Source organism: Microchirus variegatus, assembly GCF_963457635.1.
Source record: "Microchirus variegatus genome assembly, chromosome: 6".
Taxonomy (NCBI): Eukaryota; Metazoa; Chordata; class Actinopteri; order Pleuronectiformes; family Soleidae; genus Microchirus; species Microchirus variegatus.
The window spans coordinates 1,209,598-1,230,487 of NC_139807.1; the positions used below are offsets into that span (position 1 = coordinate 1,209,598).

The 20,890-nt window shown below is 39.5% G+C and overlaps 1 protein-coding gene across 3 annotated transcripts in view; it reads right to left on the reverse strand.

Moving 5' to 3' along the window:
- fgf13a (fibroblast growth factor 13a) overlaps positions 1-20,890 on the reverse strand; it is an 86,686-nt gene that overhangs the window by 43,717 nt on the left and 22,079 nt on the right. For 2 of the 3 annotated variants that reach the window (XM_083891158.1, XM_083891159.1), the window contains exon 3: positions 3,165-3,332. The exons of the other annotated variant lie outside the window; for it this stretch is intronic. In XM_083891158.1, the coding sequence (XP_083747284.1) occupies positions 3,165-3,332 (168 nt within the window). The remainder of the gene's footprint in view (positions 1-3,164; positions 3,333-20,890) is intronic. 3 annotated transcript variants of the gene reach the window in all.

A 20,890-nucleotide genomic window follows, 5' to 3' on the forward strand; every position in this document is an offset into this window, starting at 1 on the left:
GATGTTTGGTCCAAGCCTGCTGCTGGTATGATGTTCTGCCGTCTCCAGTGGTGTCGGCAAACCCATATCTTGGTCTGTATCAGTCACGTCAAAGTAGTGCTGGAGTATGAAGTCAGATATCGCCGATAACCGACTCGTCAAAGACACGATGATGGAGCTAAATCTTACAGCTTATGGTATGTATGGGATTTGAAAAAGTCGATATAATTATATATATTAGTGATGGGACAATACCACTTTTTGTCTCAAACTCGATACTGATATCAGTCTGATACAGTCATTTTAGACCATTTATGAATTATAATTCTGTGTAACCGTGTATCAAATATTGTTCTCCCAAAAAGAGGAAATAAACAGCTGAATTGCGTCTTGAGTCTATTTAGGATATCCCTTCCACTGATTTTGACCTGTATCGGACCGATACCGATTCATTACCAATTTCATTTTCCAAATCAATAGACACTACCATTATAGGATTAAGATAAATTAATCATTCTTGCAGAAATCCCTTCTTCAGATGAAGGCATATGCTGCGTTTGTTGACCAAAAAAATTTCACATTTATCATCACAATTGCAGTATCAGTCAAAAAACAATTACGACCTGATTCTCGACCATATCGTGCTGCTCTCGCATTAAAATGTCCTAAAATTTCATTCGCAGCTGGACAAGAGACATTAGTCATCATTTTTGGCTAGCTTAGTAGTTGCTAGGCAGCTAATTAAAAGAAAATAAAAGATCCAGGTTGACAAATAGATTAAATGACAAATGGCCTCTGAGCAGAGACGGGTAAAAGCTTCCCTTCCCACCTCTTTTGTACAGGATCCATCTGTGTGTGTTATCACTGAGGCTTTTTGTTAAGGTTTTGTCTGCATGTTTGTGTGTGTGTGTGTGCACTGAAATCCACCTTTAAACTCGACAGCATTTAGCCACAGACATCTACGACGATCATGAATAACACGTGTTGAACACACAGCAGTGGGAACTTGATAAGACTTGACGTAACTGCTCAGATCTCACACAACAAAATAACCTTCTTCGGTTTCCTTTCTTTTTCAAAATAAATCTCCGGCATCATCAACAAACGTGATTATATTATACTTATATGAGCGGAGCGACAACGCGGCTCCATCCGTCGGGTTTATCAGTGAATTGTGGCCTTCTAAGACACCAGATCATGGACCGATGCACTGTATTTGACAGCACTCTGATGCTAATCCCTCCAGTACAGTCCAGAGATTAGTAATAAACAAATCAAAGCCAGTAAGAAACACTAAAGCTGCACCTGCCTTAACATTCCTGTATTGTAAGTTGCAGCAGCTTCACTCCACACATGGTTTAACACATTTTTCCGTTGACATCATGCATCAAAATGAATGACATCTTCGCGATCGGCCTTACATAAGCGCTGTGTTCTCTCTCTCTCTTCCTTGGTAAATTCAGTCACGTCCAAGCGGAGCTGCAGCCAAACTGAATAATACATCTGTACGTCTCTCGCCAGTCCTCTGCTGGAGATTCTAGTTTTTTATCTCTCTCCTCGAGCGTGTGCTCCACTTGCTGCGCTGTAACACGGACAACCTTCACGCGTTAGCCGATGTTTAAGTTCAGAGGTGCTGCTGCGCTGCACGTGACTCCTCTTTAGATCACACATCCAATACAGAGCAGGAAAACGCATCAGCAGTGACACAGTTCATATCTTACCGAGCAGGAAGTCTGCAAAAGAAGGCAATTTTCTACAATCTTAGCACTGTATTGGAGGTGGAGAGGGCGGAGATGATAAATGAGGCATTCAGGGAGCCCTGAGTACCAGACAGTGCATGATATGGTCGCATGCTTGCAGCACAAAGAATATATATATCTTGTTTTTTTTAATATAGTTTACTCTACTGCATGTGTTAAACATATACACTACTGTTCAAAAGTACAATTTTTGTTGTGTTTTCCATTAAAAGTCAGACTTTTTATTCATCAAAAGAGTTGCAAAATGAATAGAAAATATAGACAAGACATTGACAAGATTAGAAATAATGACTTTTCTTCCAAATACGAGGGTTTTCTAATCATCCAATAGTCTTCTAACGCAATTAGCAAACACAATGTACCATTAGAACACTGCTAATGGGCCTCTATACATCTATGTACATATAACAAAACAGACGTTTGCAGCTAGAATAGTCGTTTACCACATTAACAATGTATAGAGTGTATTTATGATTCATTTAATGTTATATTCATTGGGGGAAAAAGTGCTTTTCCTGAGTGAGCCCAAACTTTTGAACGGTGGTGTATATTGTACGTGTAAAGACAGACAACGTAAACAGGAGGCAGTATTGTTTTTTTTCTTTATCAAGCTTCTGCAAGCATTAAAGAGGAGGAAAAAGAAGTAGCATGACGGGGACAGAAATCTTAAGCAAGGGAGAAGAAGAAGTGAAGAGAGTAGGAAAGACGACAGAGGCACAGCTTACAAGAGGAGGAGGAGGAGGAGGAGGGAACTGAAGCTGAGTATTTCAAACGTGCACATAGTCTTCAGCAGGGGAGGATAAAAGAGTTTCCTTTTTTTTTAAATGTATTCTGTTCAACTATGAAACTCAAATTGCAAAGTCATAGAACTCATTAGGGCAGCAGCTGCCCCCTTTTTTGGTTTTGCACTTTGTTTTGTTTTGCTCTGTGCATGCGCCTCAGGCTGGCAATGACCAAGTTAATGGTTTGGGATTGGCGGGGGGGCGGGGGGTGGGGGGGGGGGGGGGGGGGGGCTACAGATGCTATGCTCCTCAGTCCAACACACACACACACACACACACACACACACACACACACACACACACACACACACACACACACACACACACACACACAGGACAGAAGTGGCCTCTTTGCTTCTCTACATGTGAACACGCCCCGAGCAGTCTTAGCAAATCTTATCTTACATTTATGCTCAAACACACGCGTTCACACGTTCATGCACACGCATCATGCTAGAAAAGGGGCAGAAGCGCAGCAGATGCTGTCTAAAAATGGGACAAGAATGAAAGAGAATTTAGTTTTGGAGGACCACAGAATATGAGGAGGAGGAGGAGGAGGAGGAGGAGGTGGGGGGGGGACAAGGGAGAGGAGACGAGGAGCATCAGCAAATTAATAAAAACAGAGAGGGGGGTGCGAACAAACCTTCGGGCTCTGCACTTTCTTTGTGGACGACTTGCTTCAGGGGGCAGCAGAAGATTTCGTGACACTTAGCACGAAAGGGGGACCCTTTACTCCTTATATCCGCGGAGTGGATGGAGTCCTGCCGTAACATAATGTACTCCTGGGTACCTGGGGCAGCGTCATCCTGGACTGTGGTGGTGCCATAACAGAATGAACCAGGGTTAGAAAGCTCACCACGCACACAGAAACACACAAGGCACAGGAAAAAAAACACAAAAAAAAGGTAGTAATAGCTTTAAATAACAGTTACAGCACATGGAGAGAACAATAGAACAATAAGGAAGGAAGGAAACAAGAAACAGGCCAAGCTCACAAAATAACTCAAATTCAACACAACAATGAAGACTCTGTCAAATATATCTTCGGTTGCTGGAAAAAAAAGAAGTAAAAAATGACGGAGAAATGAGGACAAAGAGAAAATAAGAAAAAGGTTGATTTTCAAACTCCAGTGTGATGTGATTATATGGTTGGTGCAGAGCAGACAGGCTGTGGGACAGCAAGGCAAAACGTGCAATTAGCCACTGTATGAACACCAATTCAGCCGTGATTAAAGGCAGAGTTTAGGTGCTGTGTGATTACGGCCCCGTGATCACCACGTATACAAGCCCTAATTCTATGTATTAGTGGACAAGCAGATGCAGAAACACATGCACAAGCGCCGAGGTCACACTGTGGTGGATGGATCTGCTTTTTCGTGAAGCCATGCTTTACTGGAAGTTTGATAAATAACAGCAATCTTCTGTCTCCATGTGGTGGATCTACTGTCCTCTGTGTGTCCACATGTGGACGAATGTCGTCCCTCATTTAATCTACTATATCGAAGGAGGAGAAATTCAACTGGAATGTGTTATTTATTTTCTTTGAGAGAAGATCCACGATACAACAGGCCGGGCCGGTGCTTGACATAAGACTCCCCGATGTACAAAACAAACGCACCAGCAGGCACAAGATAATCACGATTCCACAACCGGTGCAATTAATCACCCGCTGCCTTTTCTCCTACAGAACTTATCAGTATCTCTGTGTTTCCTCAGGAGGATCCTGAATAACCTGCTACTCTTTCACCTCCACAGCAGCAGAAAGAAAGTGTTTACCACAGAACACAGTCAAACCACAGCTTTAGAATCTATGTGGCCTTTCTTCTAGGTTTATGACCAAATTCCCCTGCTACCCCTGGAACCACTGAGGTGCTGATACTCTACTTAAACCAGTGGATGTAACGCCATACAAGGAAAGAAAGTGCTTTTAAAAAGGTAAAAAACAATGATATAACAATAAATACAGAAAAAAATGTCCCTTTAAATCACTCCTAGCCTGACTAGTCCCCAATGAAAAACCCCTTCTCCCCTCACTCATCTCAGAATTCTCTTTAAAACTCAAAATTCTGACTTCATTCTCAGAATTCTGACTTTAAACTCAGAAGTTCTTACTTTATTCTCTAAATTCTGATTTTATTCTCAGAATTCTGACTTTAAAACTCAGAATCCTTTAAATCACTCCTAGCCTGACTAGTCCCCAATGAGATTATTTCCTCCCCAAAGAAACCCCTTCTCCCCTCACTCATCTCAGAATTCTGACTTTATTCTCGGAATTTCTGACTTTTAAACACACAATTCTGACTTTATACTCAGAATTTCTGACTTTAAAACTCAAAATTCTGACTTTATTCTCAGAATTTCTGACTATTCTCAGAATTCTGACTAGAACTCAAAATTCTGACTTCATTTTTAGAATTCTGACTTTAAACTCAGAATATCTAACTTTATTCTCAAATATCTGACTTTAAAACTCAGAATTCTGAGTTATAATTCTGACTTTATTCTCAGAAGTCTGACCTTAAACTTGGGCTTTGAAACTTTTGAAGAATTTTTCATTTTTTTTTGCCTAAGAATTCTGACTTTAAACATCATCATAATTCTGAGTCTTAAATCAGAAGTCAATTACGTTTTTCCCCGTATGGCCCTAATCCTCTTCCGTACTGTCATCATCCTCTCGACTCTGTCTGCTACAAAGTGTTCCTCAGTGGATCAGTGGACACATATAGCTGAGGTGGTAAATGCAGGTATCGACGTCTGGAAACTCCAATAAAGATCTGAATCCAGTTCCCATCTATTAAGGAGCCTCCTCTAACCAGAGCCTCATCAGAGGTAATAAAACTGAATGGTGTTGGAAAAACCATCTTTTACCAGCCGGTCTCCCCCCCCCCCCCCCAAGCCTTGATGAACTATGTATATTAGGATCGAAGGATCGGTGATGGATATCACAGCGAGGCCCAGGACCTCACTCTTGAGTGAGCTGTCACCTACGTCCATGATAGGCAGTGATCTACAGGCGACAGTGTTGCCACCCCCTGGACCTTCAGAAGACTGCAATAGATGTCCTTGCCCCTCTGATAGGGATAAATCTCCAAGAGGAGGAGGAGGAGGAGGAGGAGGAGGAGGAGGAGGAGGAGGAAGATGGAATAAATCTTACAGTGAGGACAAACAGGTACACATGGGAGGAGGAGGAGGGGGTTAGAGGGTGAGTCTTACTTCGTCTATTTAAGGCTCCTGGTGAATGACGGGGCAGCAACAGTATGGCAGGGTGTGCTTTACCTGCGTGGGCAGCGTTTAACCTCATGTAGCGTTGTGCAATTACACCGCAGTGCGTATGGATACGTGTGTGTGTGTGTGTGTGTGTGTGTGTGTGTGTGTGAGCAGGTGTAATGTGACGGACGCGTTATCGCAAACGCCCCTGACGTCACGTTCAGATGGGGTTCAAGGACGCGTGTCATCGAGTGAAGAGAGTAAACCAGCAGCGCCGCACGTCTGTTTACAACACTTACAACACAACGACTTTCATCATCATCATCATCACTTTGACACACAGCGTGTTTTCCCTAAATTAGAATCAGAATTAAGCACAGAAACAGGTCTGTGGAGCCGAAGGTTTGCATTGTTTCAAAAATAGCTTGGCCTGGATGTGGTAAGAGCAGAATCTAGCACATTGTCTTCTGGGAGGCCTTTGGTTTTAGCGTGGCTCAATCTCGCCAAGAAAGAATAGTTTTATTCTGCTTGTAAGTCACCTTGCAGGCAGCAGAGGAAAGTGAGTCGAGTTGAAGTCGGGCAGCTCAGAATGAGTCTGCATGTTTTTATTCTCTCACTCGCTGATATTGTAGCCCAAAAATGATCACTATATAACCAGAGCAACGGTAAACAAAATAAAAACATGTACAAGGAAGTTATGGTGACAGTATTTAGTGCTTCCAATATTCAATATATCAATGTTTTATGCAAAATGTAATATTTCACTGTTCGTTGACTTCTTTTACACTAAAGTTTAGGCTCACCTGTACAATTTTTGTTGTGTTTTCCATTAAAATTCACACTTTTATTCATCAAAAGAGTTGCACAATTAATCTAGTCAAGACATTGACAAGATTAGAAATAATGACTTTTATTCAAAATACAAGGGTTTTCTAATCATCCAATAGCCTTCTAACGCCATTAGCAAACACAATGTACCATTAGAACACTGGAAATGGGTCGTTTACCATATTAGCAATGTATAGAGTGTATTTCTGATTCATTTAATGTTATATTCATTCATATTTCCTTCAAAAATAAGGACATCGAGGACATGCTCGTCGACAGTGGTTGTGTATTATTCTACGAGTGTTTGAATAACGTCCTGCCCACTCACCGTGAACCTGCTAACAGCGTCCTGCTGTGTTTTAATGCAAACGTCGCTTTGACCTGTCAGCGGCTGTCAGAGGAAATCCTCCTCCTGACTCTATACGGCACAAACACCGACAGATTAACGAGTAAATAAAAACGTAAACATATACTCCACAATGACTCCATTGTAATAGCTTTACTCATGTTTATTGCCGTAACAGCTACACCTTCTTTCATCCTCTGCTGTGTTTTGGTTCATGTTCTCATTATTGTCTTCCCTCTGTGGCCCATTTTTGAATCGGCAACAACCTGACGATGAGGTTTCTGTTGTTTACACAAGAGCAGTAGAGAGGAGAGCATGTGCAGCAACACACTACTGCTGCTGCTGCTGCTGCTGCTGCTGCTGCTGCTGCTGCTGCTGCTGCTGCTGCTGCCAATACGTCTGCAGTAACCAATGGGATAAAAAAAAAAGTCGGCGAACGCCCGCGTGATAGACGCGTGCAGCGCTCATTTGAAAAAGTATTGATCCGGGCGTCAAAGAGCGGCCATGAAGAGCCAGTTTCACCTCTGTCTGACAGCTTTATTTGCCTCAGGGTTACACACACACACACACACACACAGTGTACAGTATGTTTGTGAATGTAGACTACCGTTCAAAAGTTTGGGGTCACTTAGAAATGTCCTTATTTTTGAAGGAAAAGCCCTTTTTTCAGAGAATATAACATTAAATGAATCAAAAATACACTCTATACATTGTTAATGTGGTAAAGGACTATTCTAGCTGGTTTTTAATGGAATACATAGGTATACATAGGTGTTAGAAGGCTATTGGATGATTTGAAAACCCTTGTATTTTGAATAAAAAGAAATTATTTCTAATCTTGTCAATGTCTTGACTATATTTCCTATTCATTTTGCAACTCTTTTGATGAATAAAAGTCTGACTTTTAATGGAAAACACACAAAACAATTGTATAGGTGAGCCCAAACTTTTGAATAGTAACTAGTGTAGATGGGGTAAGAAATGTTGTTTCTGATTCAAAGGAACGGTTCCTTCTAATAATTATTTTAATTCCAAATCTCCAACATTTGAAACATACAGTATCATACAGTATCATACAGTATCATACAGTACACATCTTTAAAAACTCATCTCGCATCGAGTAAATACAAGAAACAGAACTTTTGACCTGACCGATAAAAAAAGTTTGTGGACTTTTTGGTGATTTTTCTCAACTAGAAATCACATTAACTGACAACTGCACTCGGGGGAAAAGTCTCCTTGCTCCACATTTCACCCTGGAAACTATTTTTGCACCCATTAGTTTCACAATGAGTTTAAATCCCTGGAATAAATCAGCTGCCTTGGAAACATTCCAAACACGGAGAGAAAAATCAATATGACGAGACTAGTCTGTATCCAAACACATTCAGTTCTTCCATTGTCGTCTCATCTGGTTGATTCTGTGCTTTGCTGCCATTTGTCCTCATCTCATTTGACACCTGCCGAAAAAGTGTGTTGTATAATGTGCGAAGATTAATGAGAACACTGAATTGCATTGTTCCTCATTTCATATTCTGAAAACTTTAAACTACTTTTGAGACCTTAGTGTGCTTGTCTTCACAGCTAGTGTTGTGTCATAAGAAGTTATCCCTGTGTGGAATAAATATGACAAATACTAGATGAGGCTAATTGTGGGCCAATATAAACGATCACTGTTACACTGTGTTATCACTTTTAACATCATAAAGGCAACGATGAACCAACAAAAGCTGCATAATTCAGCTTTAGAATGTGATTTCAAGTCACTGAATCAACTATATTTAAGACATTTTATATTTAAAATGGTTAAGTTACCAAAAGAAAGTTCTGTCAACAGCAACTGAACGATACGGCAAATGCAGCTATACTTAGATTAAAGATTAAAGGTGCATTATGTAAGAAATCGAAAGCAACTGGTCGTAAATCCTCCTAATGTGTCACATGTTCATATAACAAACTGAACTCACCAACAACAGCAGTACAGACAAAATATTTGCATTAAAAACAATCTTTTGCAGACTGCAAATCATGTTTTACGTATGTTTGGAAATCATGTTTTGGCGTCATGTGGCGCCACCTACTGCCATCTACCAATCATTGCAGTCAGTAGAGTCTCAGCTGCCGAGCAACCACGGGTTGCCAGTTACGTCTGAGCGAACGAAAACTAAAAGACCTCGGTATATTTGAATTTGAGTGTAGTAACCGTTTTTGGCCACATTCTTACATATGGCGCCTTTAGATGTTATAACTCTTTCAAATGTGGCATTAAATAAAAAAAAAAAAAGTAACCCTGCGAACGCTACGTCAACTCTGTTCTTTCGGAGAATAAATAGCATTATGCTACGTAATTGCTCGCTCGCAGGTGCGGCGGCGGTGACCGTCGGCGACCTTCTGTTTCTGTCGCAGCCCTCGGTGCCTTCGCTAATGTAGCGCTGAACGGCTGAGTAAGTGATCGAGCCCATTCCGCTCCCATCCATCGCCACGAGTTCATGTGTAGCGTCAGCGCGGCAGTGTGTTCCGCCTCAGCGCTCGATATCGCCTCCTCTGCACCGCACACCAAAGTCGCCGTAAACGTTTTGAGACCATAAGTCATAACCAGCAGCCTCTTTTATTAATTGCTTAATCTGGCAGAAATAGACCTGGATCCAAGCCTTTTGACTTTGGCAGAGCACATATGGAGAGCAACGGCTTCTCCTGCCTCTCCTCACACCAGGTCACATCCCAGATACAGGACATAAAAACACCACACTACAAGGTGAGGGTGACCCTAACACTACCATTCAAAAGTTTGGGCTCATCTGTACAATTTTTGCTGTGTTTTCCATTCAAACTCAGACTTTTAAGTTGCACAATTAAAAGAAAATATAGTCAAGACATTGACAAGATTAGAAATAATGATTTATATTCAAAATAATCGGGTTTTCACGGGTTTTCTAATCATCCAATAGTCTTCTAACGCGATTAGCCAACACAATGTACCATTAGAACACTGGAAATGTGCCTCTATACACCTATTTCATTAGAAACCAGACGTCTGCAGCTAGAATTTACCACATTAACAATGTATAGAGTGTATTTATGATTCATTTAATGTTATATTCATTGGAAAAAAAGTGTTTTTCCTTAAAAAATAAGCACATTTCTAAGTGACCTCAAACTTTTCAACAGTAGTGTAAGTATAGATTATAAGGAATAATCAGGTGTTGAGCTAAAAGGACCATGTGACCAAGTGAATAAAAAATGCACCAACAGAGAAAAAAGATTATATAGAATTATTACGGCTCTATTACATCCTCTAGCTCGGCTGTGTAGAGCTGTGTAAAATGACATAAAGGATTCAAATCCAGTCGTTCAGAAAGAGGAGATTTAGGAACGACTGATGCCAAAAACTGTCTGAATCTTCAAATATCAGAGCGTTAGTGTTTGATGACTCAGTTTCCTGAGAGTGCATTTTACAGTAAGAGGAACAAATACACAAACACTCACATAAACACACACACACACACACACACTAACCCATAGCTGTGTGTCAAAGTTCTACTTTGTGTGTGAATCAGCAGCAAGAGACTGAGAGTGTGTGGAAAACATGAGATCAGGGATTTTCTTACTCTGTTTAAATCTAACTATTCTTTTACAAAGTTTGTTTTGTTACATTTTCTTTCTCAGAAAAACTTGATACATTTTCTGAGAATTCACTTTTTTCATCCAAAAGTCTATTTGTGATTTATTTTTTAATGTATTACCATTTAAATATTTAGTTTATAGATTATTTTTATCCAGAATACGGAATATAATAAACTGGGAAATGTAACTTGAAGAGACAGCTGGTTACTGAAGTTAAGCATTTTTGGTATTATTTGTTATCACTATCATTAGCAACATTTAGATAGATAGATAGATAGATAGATAGATAGATAGATAGATAGATAGATAGATAGATAGATAGATAGATAGATAGATAGATAGATACTTGGCTAGCTCGCTGTGTTTTCTGGTGATAGCTTGCTAGCTATGATAGCTTGCTAGCTATGATAGCTTGCTAGCTAAAATCATAGATAGATAGATATAAAGTAAATATAATTAAATATATATTTTGACCGTAGAAGTGGAGATTTTATCAGATGGAGGGAAAAACAGATTATCACCTTAATATATGGGCCAAATATTGACAAAAATCAGCTTTGACCTCAGCAAAAATCCATATCAGTCGACCTCTGCTGCTCAAAATTGGATGATGGACTTGAGGACGAGCCGTAATCTGACCCACATAATCTGTTCATAACTTGTTTTCCTTTGCTAGATTCACTTCACACAATCTGACCCACACGATAAAACGACAACAGATGAGAAAACCATATTCCAAAAGTGCTTTGAAAGGAACATTGTGAGGTAAGTGTTAGCGCGCAGCTGTTCCCATAATATTCAGCTGTGAATATTTCCAACCTCAGAAGCCAAGTCACAGCAGCTGGTCATCTATCACTGCGCTCTATACACAACACAGACAATGAAGGGGAGCTGCCAGTGGTGATCATAAGTAGTAATTAATCCAGAATAGTTGTCCTCCTCATGCTTTACTGTCCTGTAACAGGAGACTTCGTCCTCAGTCTCAGCCCAGACGGGATAAAGAGTACGGACCACGTCGGCCAACATGGTTCTGCTCACTTACACAGACACAGATGTCACTGGGATCTGTCGGCTATTATTTTCTCAGTTCAGTTTCTTGTTTTTTTGACAAACCAAAATGATTCTGCTCTCTTTATACGCTTTGTTGGTAACACTTTATAATAAGCACGCACTATTAGCATTAGCTAAGCATGAATAAATATTGAATTCATCATTTATAAGTAGTGCTGGGAAAGTTAACCCAGCGTCAACGTTAATGCATGACGTGTTTCAATGACGACTGACGGGGGAAAAAGACACGAGTGAAGTCATGTTAACGTGATTCACAAAAAATAGATATGCACGCAAAAAATCAATTTGAGTGCAAAAAAAATTGGATTTTCCAGAAAAAATAACAATTTGGGAGCAAAAAAAATAAATTTGAGAACAAAATGTTTTTATTTGCACACAAAAAATAAATATTTGCAAACAAAAAAATAAATTTGAGAGAAAAAAAGAAATCACATTTGCAAGCAAAAAATATATTTTAGAACAAAAAAAAAAGATTTGGAAGCTAAAAAAAAATTTTGGGAGCAAAAAAAATTGATTTACAAGCAAAAAATAATAATTTGGGAGCAAAAAAATACATTTGAGAACAAAAAAAATAGATTTGCAGACAAAAAAAATAATTTTCAAGCAAAAAAATTTATTTGAGAGCAAAAAAAATTATTTGAGAGCAAAATAATTATATTTGAAAGCAAAAAATAAATTTGAGAACAAAAAAAAATTGATTTGGAAGCAAAAATAATAATTTGGGAGCAAAAAAATAGCTTTACAAGCCAAAAAAAATTATCTGTTTTCATCCAATTAGACGCAAACAAAAAAAATGTGTATTTGTGATTAAAAACATAATCATTTTCTGTTCCCATCAACTGTTCAGCTCTGTGACTATCGAGTAAATCAAGTTTACCACGTTTGAAAAACCACAGTGGAACATTTTCAGATTTTATAATGAGTTGTTATTATTATTATGATTATTATTATTATTGATATCATGTGAGCGTCAAAGGCTCCAAGTGTGACGTGAAGGAAAGCAGCAGTTGTTGATGATCCCCGTGTGAAGATGGTCTCACAGATCAGTCTTCACAGACGAGGCCTGGGGGGAATGTAGAGAGAGAGCGAGTCCAAAACCTCTGCTTCAGCCCCTGCATATTATATTTTCTTATTTTAAACGACTTCATTGATTTCATTCCTTCACTCGTTCATTTAATGTCGGAATGGCGAGCTGAGCTGAGCTGAATCCATTATCCATCTGCACGGAGACACATTATTGTTCTCTTCCCTCATTAATGGCCTCGCAGCTGCGCGTGGATGTTTGTGTGTTTGTGTTTGCGTATTTGAACGACCAAGGTCACAAAACACTTAACTGCCTCACAGTGCTGCAGATAATGATCGCCATGACAACACCCATGACTTTAAAGGGTAGAAACAAGGTGGAGAAGCTTCAGAATAAACACTGCAGTGTGACGGAAAAAAAGAAAAAACTATGAAATGAGGCAGTTTATCTCAGGGGACGTGGACTGTTAGTGTATTTGATATAAGTTTAATGAGCAGCGGTTATGAAAATGCAGCATTAACTGCTGGAGTTATGTGTTGTTTACATTGTTGAGTAAATTATAAAACCACTCCAGGGCTCACCTATACAATTTTGTTGTGTTTTCCATTAAACGTCAGACTTTTATTCATCAAAAGAGTTGCAAAATTAATAGATAATAAGGTCAAGACACTGACAAGATTAGAAATAATCGTCAAAGAACCAGCTATATGCTAACATCATTGCACAAGGGTTTTCAAAGGTTTTCTGATCCTCCAATAGCCTTCTGACGCCATTAGCATTAGACGTTTGCAGCTAGAATAGTCGTTTACAACATTAACAATGTATAGAGTGTATTTATGATTCATTTAATGTTATATTCATTGAAAAAAAAAAGTGCTTTTCCTTCAAAAATAAGGACATTCCCCCAAAGTGAGCCCAAACTTTTGAAGGGTAGGGTACAGAAACAGCAAAGACAGAATCATTCTGTGTTGTATACGAGGTGCGACATGGAAATTGACCTGAAAATGATATAATCACAGCTTGTTAAAATGAACAGATAATGATTATCATCATAATAACAATAATGATGATAATGATCGTATCCACTTCACTTTGCACTGATTGCACTGCTGTAATATATCTGTTGCTAGCTGTGCTGCCCTTTAGTTTTAGCAGCAAACTGGAAGCAAATGCCACATGGACTGTTGCTGCAGCAGTGAAAATGGCATTGAGAGACGTTCACTTCTCTCTGTGGTTGTATTGTGACAGAGCCAGATGGCCTATTCAGCCCCGAGATGAAGAGATTTCTAAGAATAAACCCAATCTCCTCGGTGCTCGGTGATATTACGCCGCACAAACATATTAGCGTGGACTGTGCAGCATTTGAAATGACCCGCTGATCAATAGCAGAGCGTGTGTCTCGTCTTAAATTGCAGCCCCGGAACTTGACCTCGTCGTGACCCCTGAATATTACACAGATCAAAGTCAATATCACGTCTCAGTCAATCAGTGTCAAAGGCTTTTTCTGCTGTGTTTTCATCAGTGCTGCAAATGTTAGCTAAAATAATCGGAAAAATGGAACTGCAACAATTTTGATAAATGCATCGTACATCAATGATGATCCTATGCAGAGTCTTAGCTGCCAGTGGATTGGACTATGATCCTCACTATTTGGACGACATACTAAAGTATGACGTTTTTGTCAAATTTTGTACGGAATGTTTTATTTCGTTTTTTGTCAAATTTTGTAAGAAATTTTTTATTTCGTTTTTTGTCAAATTTTGTACGAAATTTTTTATTTCGTTTTTTGTCAAATTTTGTACGAAATGTTTTATGTACTTTTTTTGTCAAATTTTGGACGACATACTAAAGTATGCTTTTTTGTAATATTTTGGATCAAATTTTTTATTTACTTTTTTGTAAAATTTCCGACTAAATTTATTTACTTTTTTGTCAAATTTTGAACTTTTTTTTTTTTTTTTTTTTCTGTCAATTTTTGTACAAAGTATGAGGGAGTCAGTTTAATGACTGGCATGAGTCTGCCTCCACGCCACTAGGTGGCCATATGCCGCCATTTCATCTTATTAGTATTAGTTATTATAATTAATTAATTATAATTAATTTGTCAGTTAGCATGTCACCAACCACTCTAATTCTAGAGCTAAAACAATTAATAGATGTATCGATTATTAATCACTAAAATCCGGCTTAGTAAATTAATCATCAACTATTTTAATAATCAACAGAGTAATCCATTTATAGTTAGTTTGTTGCAGCACTAGTGACATTTCATACTGAACTAAATGAAAGAGTTAATAGACAGGAATGGCAACCCTTACGTCATCTGGGGGTCACGCATCCACTGCGACACTCACAACTGCTCAACATCATGTCAGACCTTATAACTGCTGGTTTCTCCAGACACTACATCAGGTTTCAATCTAATAAAGACTGGATTAGCCTTTGTCCTTCACCTGACCTGACCACAAACACTCCATTAACATTTGAAAGCCATAAAACCCAGAGGGACAGAGGTAGTTCTGTAGATAAAGCACTTCAGATCTGGTGCTGTTCCCTGAACTGAACTTCTCCAGCATAACTTAAAGGGTTATGTCAAAAATGTAGCAGTGAGAAAAGGGGAAGTAGAATATCATCAACTATAGCAGAGTAAGCTTTAACAACAAGGTTTAATTTTGTAGGTTAGAAACAACGACTGAACAAAGTGACGACAGCGGTTTCCTGTGACCTTTGCTGTTGCTGGGCTGCAGTTTAGCTACAGCCACAGGGGACTGTGGGTATGATGGGAGGTGTCATTCAGGAAGGACAAACAAATAGATGGAGAAAAGACACTGAGATCATTATTGAACCAAAGAAACAGAGAGAGAGACACTACTGTTCAAAAGTTTGGGGTCACTTATAGAAATGTCCTTATTTTTGAAGGAAAAGCACTTTTTTTTTCCAATGAATATAACATTAAATTAATCATAAATACACTCAATACATTGTTAATGTGGTAAACGACTATTCTAGCTGCAAACGTCTGGTTTTTAATGGAATATGTACATAGGTGTATAGAGGCACATTTCCTCTAATGTGTTCTAATGGTACATTGTGTTTGCTAATGGCGTTAGAAGACTATTGGATGATTAGAAAACCCTTGAAAACCCTTGAGCAATGATGTTAGCACAGCTGAAAACAGTTTTATTTGGAATAAAAATCATTATTTCTAATCTTGTCAATGTCTTGACTATATTTTCTATTCATTGTGCAACTCTTTCGATGAATAAAAGTCTGACTTTTAATGGAAAACACAACAAAAATTGTATAGGTGACTCAAAACTTTTGAACGGTAGTGTATAAAGTACTGCTGTAGCGCGCTAACAGCAGTTAACGTACGTTGCGTTTCCATGACGACTGAGCGGAAAAAGACGCGTGTGACGTCATGTTTACGTGACTCCCCGATTGTTAAAACGAGTCTCTAAAGTAACGCTAAACTTTAAAAACAGAGGCACACATACGCAGTTAACACAGGTACGCTGGTTATTTGTAGCGCTGCTCTTTTCCTTTAATAAACAAACCGCTCCAGTTCAACTGTAGGCGCGCTAACGGCGCTAAACGAGCTAATGCAGCTAACGGTGCTAACTGGTAAACGGTGCCTGGACTCTAGTGTCACGGCACGTAAACATGACGTCACATGCGTCTTTTTTTACGGTCAGTCGCCATGGAAACGCGTCATGCGTTAGCGTGCGTTAACCTAGCGCCCAGCACTAGTATAAAGACGGGACAACAGCAGTCTGTTATAAATAGAGTATGCGACAAACATGTCATTCTATTTACTGCACATTTCTGCTTCAGTAAAAGAAGGAGCCAAAGGTTCTTTGGTAATAAACATAGCACAGTGAAGTTATATAACCCCATTGACCTAATTCTCTTCTTCTTTTTTTTTCACTTGTACCACCTGCTTATATTTTTTAACTCTCCACCTGTCTCACCCCCCGACACCTCAGGGCTCGCCCTCAAAAGAAAGAAAGAAACCACCATGGCCAAAATACTCAGCGTCACATCCACTCCATCCATCCATCATCGCATTCCCGTCTACTCAGTGCTCTGCCCTTTGACCTCGCGCCATAAACGGGTGTAATAAAGACACCATGTGGAAGCTAAACTGTGAACAGTTCCCTCCGCGGGTTAGAGCACGATGACAGCTTAGCAACCAATCAATGCCTCGCACAAATGAGGGAATCCTGAGATAGCAAACGTGACCGCACCCTTTGGGTTTGGTGACTTAAAGGAATGGCGGATATTTACTAGTCGGTGTTGTGTTACTCGTTATGTCCGGCTGCCATGAAACACACCTGTCTGTCTGTCTGTCTGTCTGTCTGTCTGTTAGCGAGACAATTAAATCCATGACATTTGATGGAAGAGTTTGACATAACTCAATTATGGAGGATAGGGTGTTCCTCTACTCTCTGAATAGCCTTCTAGCTGTCCATGCGTTTGCCATGTTCTACTTAGGGTTGGAGCATGTCTGTGTGGAATGAATTGAGTATTTTGAGGCCTTTCCCGTGCACCAAAACACACAGATTTTTTCAACCGCATCAGACCTGGTGAACATTTGCGTGTGAAAGTCGTTCGGGGAAAAATCGTGGAAAATTGGAAGTGGGAGGGGCAACATCAGCTTTAACGTACATGCACAAAACTTGGTACACGTGTTCATTAAGTCAGGACGGTCAAAAAATCTACCAGAGACCTTTGCTCTAAAACAAACAGGGAAGCCGCCATCTTGGATTGAACGTTCGCTAATTGGCGTTTTTGCCGAATTTGCACCAATGCTACAAAATCTGCCTTAAATTCATCCTTGTTCCCCTCTGTTCTGGGGCTTGTAGAGGCTGCCAAATGTCTGTTGATGTACATATGGACACACACTCGATTTCTCAGTGGGTTTCCATCTGAAAACACTGCCAACGCCGTGTTTGAGGTGGCGTTTGGGGCCAAGCTGTGAATTTAAGGGTCGAGGTTAAAATCCCCATTTTCGTTAATGATTAATTTGCCGATGATTTTCTCGACGAATCGTTTGGTCCATATAAATGTCCGAAAATGTTAAAAAACTTTGTTTTGTTGTGTTTGTCAAACCTCGAATGTCTTGTTGATGATTCAGTTTGAATGATTTCTTTGTTATGTGGAGCAAAGAAACAAAGAAAATGTTCACATTTAAGAAGCTAAAACGATAGCATCAGCATTCATTTAGACACAAACTGTCGCATTAAAAACTCATTGGATTTGACACTCGGTTCTTCAGGAATAGCTAAAAACTGGAGCTGCAGAGCAACAAAACTTCCCCAGACTTTTAGTTTGCGTGATTCAAATAGATTCAGCGTCCGGATCTCACTAACTTTTCTTTTTGTTTGGTCAGATGTCATCAGAGATTCATTGCCGTGAATGACCACGTCATTTTCAGGCTAATTTATAGAGACAAGTTCTCTGCCTACACTGCAGCACAGAGGGAGGAAACAAAGGACCAGAGAGAGAGAGCGAGATGGTCGTCAGTGATCTGACTAACAATAATCTATAACCGCAGAAAGTGGCCACCGTAAAGGAGAGGAACGGTGCTGTAGGCGACATGAAAAGGTTACACGCAATAATGACTTAAAGCTTCGGCTTTCCTTAAAGGTTACAGCGGAACATTAATGACATCACTGCAGCTCGTCCACCTTCTGTTGTTCAGTATTTTATTCCGTATTACAGTTTGATCGTTTTCAACCCTTCAGCAAATCGTCATTTCACAGGAGCAGTCGAGTTCCAGTGCAGCCAGCTGTAAGTGTGTGTGTGTGTGTGTGTGTGTGTGTGCGTGCGTGTGTGCGCGCGCGTGTGTGTGTGTGTGTGTTCTTGTACTTGCGGCATACTGAGGACCAGTGAGGGTTTTTAACCAACAACGTGAGGTCATTTTTACAGAGTGAGGACATTTTGGCCGGTCCTCACTTTGTTTTCATTGTAATCACTTCCTTAGGTTGCTATGACATGCTGTACTAAATTTGTCAAAAAAATAAAAAAATCAAATTTTTGAAAACATAGTATTGTATGACTTTTTTGTCAAATTTTGGACCAAATTTTTTTTTTTCAATTTTTTTTTTCAAACTTTGGACGACATAGTATAGTACGACGTTTTTGACAAATTTTGGACCAAAAAAAATTGTTTTCAATTTTTGGACGCCATAGTATAGTATGAAATTTTTTCGTCAAATTGTGGATCAAAATTTTTTTGTCAAAGATTTTTTCAAATTTTGGACGACAAAGTATAGTATGACGTTTTTGTCAAATTTTGGACCAAAAAAAAAAACATCGAAAAAGTTTTCCAGCCCTTTTTGCTCTAGGGCTCCACCTGCAGACATTTTATGGTACTGCAACCAGTAGTTCTTTGTAGATGTCATTCATGAAGTAGATATTTGTAATTGTGTTGATTTATAAAGAGGAAATGCTGGTCCTCACTTTGTCAGCAACCCAGTCTTCAGTATGCAGCAAGTACAAGAATGTGTGTGCGTGTGTGTGTCACGTCCCTGTCAGGTGCGGTCACTTCTCGTCTTACACAATAGAAGCTTTCTTTATGCCTCCGTTTTTTGTTTTTTTAATCTTGGTTACACTATTCATAGCACAACGACATGTGTATCACGGTAACCTTTAGAACATACTGTACGTGACCGCGAAGGAAGACGACTACTATGGCTCCTGTTTATCACACATGGCCCCAGTAGAACTGTCTGTATGTGCATGTGAGTGTGTGTGTTGGTGTGTTTTGGGGCTGGTTTGCCAGTGTTATCCCAGGATTTGGCTTCACTCTGTAGATCAGACTGGAAAGCGTCTTGTATTTATTCATAGTCCAGATTTTACCCCTCTTTTTCCGTTGCTGTGTTTGTGTATTGAGAAAGTCTTCTGTGTGCTAACTAGTGTTGGGTACCGTTCGTAATTGAACCGATACGGTGCCAGTAATCTGGAATTCGGTACCGGTACCAAATGGTACCTTATTTCAGTACTTTTAAAATGTTTTTTCTTCAGTTGTAAGACAAAGTTTCAGATTCTTTCAGAAGAAGATTTAAGAACAGTAATGAAAAAAATAAACAAACTAGAAAAGCACTCAGAGAGCGCAGACCTCCTTTCATCCAAATGCGACATTTCGAGTTATGTTGCTAACAGACAGACAAACAAACTTTAGTGAAAACATAAACCTCCTGGAGGAGGTCAATAAACGTTAGTTAGAAATAAATATAGAACATTTTGGACCAGGTCAACAACAACTAGACCTTTCACTTGTCATAAACAAGTGATCTCACAATCAGCTGTGGACTGACTGTGAGCTAACAGGGTTAGCCACACGGCTAACGCTAGCCAGAGACGGAAGGGTAACGACAAGCAGGCGCTTTTTGAGGAGTCGCGAGTCGCCCGTCGCCCTGTTTCGACTAGAACACGACATGTGACGACTCTCTCTCTCAGTAAATGGTGGCTTTCGGTAGCTAACCCTAGCGCTAACCTTTGCATACATTAATAGAACAACTCATGTACAGCGTACGTATGAATTTGTGTGTTAACATAAGGCGCTCTATGACTTAGTCAGTCCAATTTTGGCCGGTTTCCACTTATTAAATTGGATCATTTTTACACAAACAAAGAGGAAGTTGTGCCTGGCTTTCCCCTCTCTATGTTCAGGCACGAGTTTATTGCCACAAAAACAGCTGAGCCGTTGTATAAATAGCTAACCTGAACCTTCTACCAGCTGGAATGTTTGTGCATCCTCTCTTTCTTCACTTCTTCTCTTCACTGACCAGGAAGACGCTTGGTCTCTGCTCTATAAAACTATAAAACTATAAAACATAAACGCAAGTGTCCACAGATGTTTCTCTCAATTATTCACGCACCAGGAATCATTTAGAAAAACATCTGTAGACGCTTTTCATCTACTCGCACGTCTTCACGTCATTAGTAGTAAAGTGGTTTTTCGTCATCGGTGAAAACACAAAACAACTGTAACATATTGCTGTAAATAGGGTAACCCGTATAACTTCTATATATGGGTACCTCCTTTTTTTTAAAGATGCCACCTAGTGACCCACTTCACATTCTAAATTGTGACAAGATACTCTAACTATATGATACTACTATGATAATGACCCTCTTTAAATATCTTATACATGCTGTTTAAAAACATGCACATTTAGATCTTGTATGACAGCAGGAATCTGTCGACCCGACAAATAATAACCGGTTCAGACGATATCAATAATCTAAACATTATTATGAC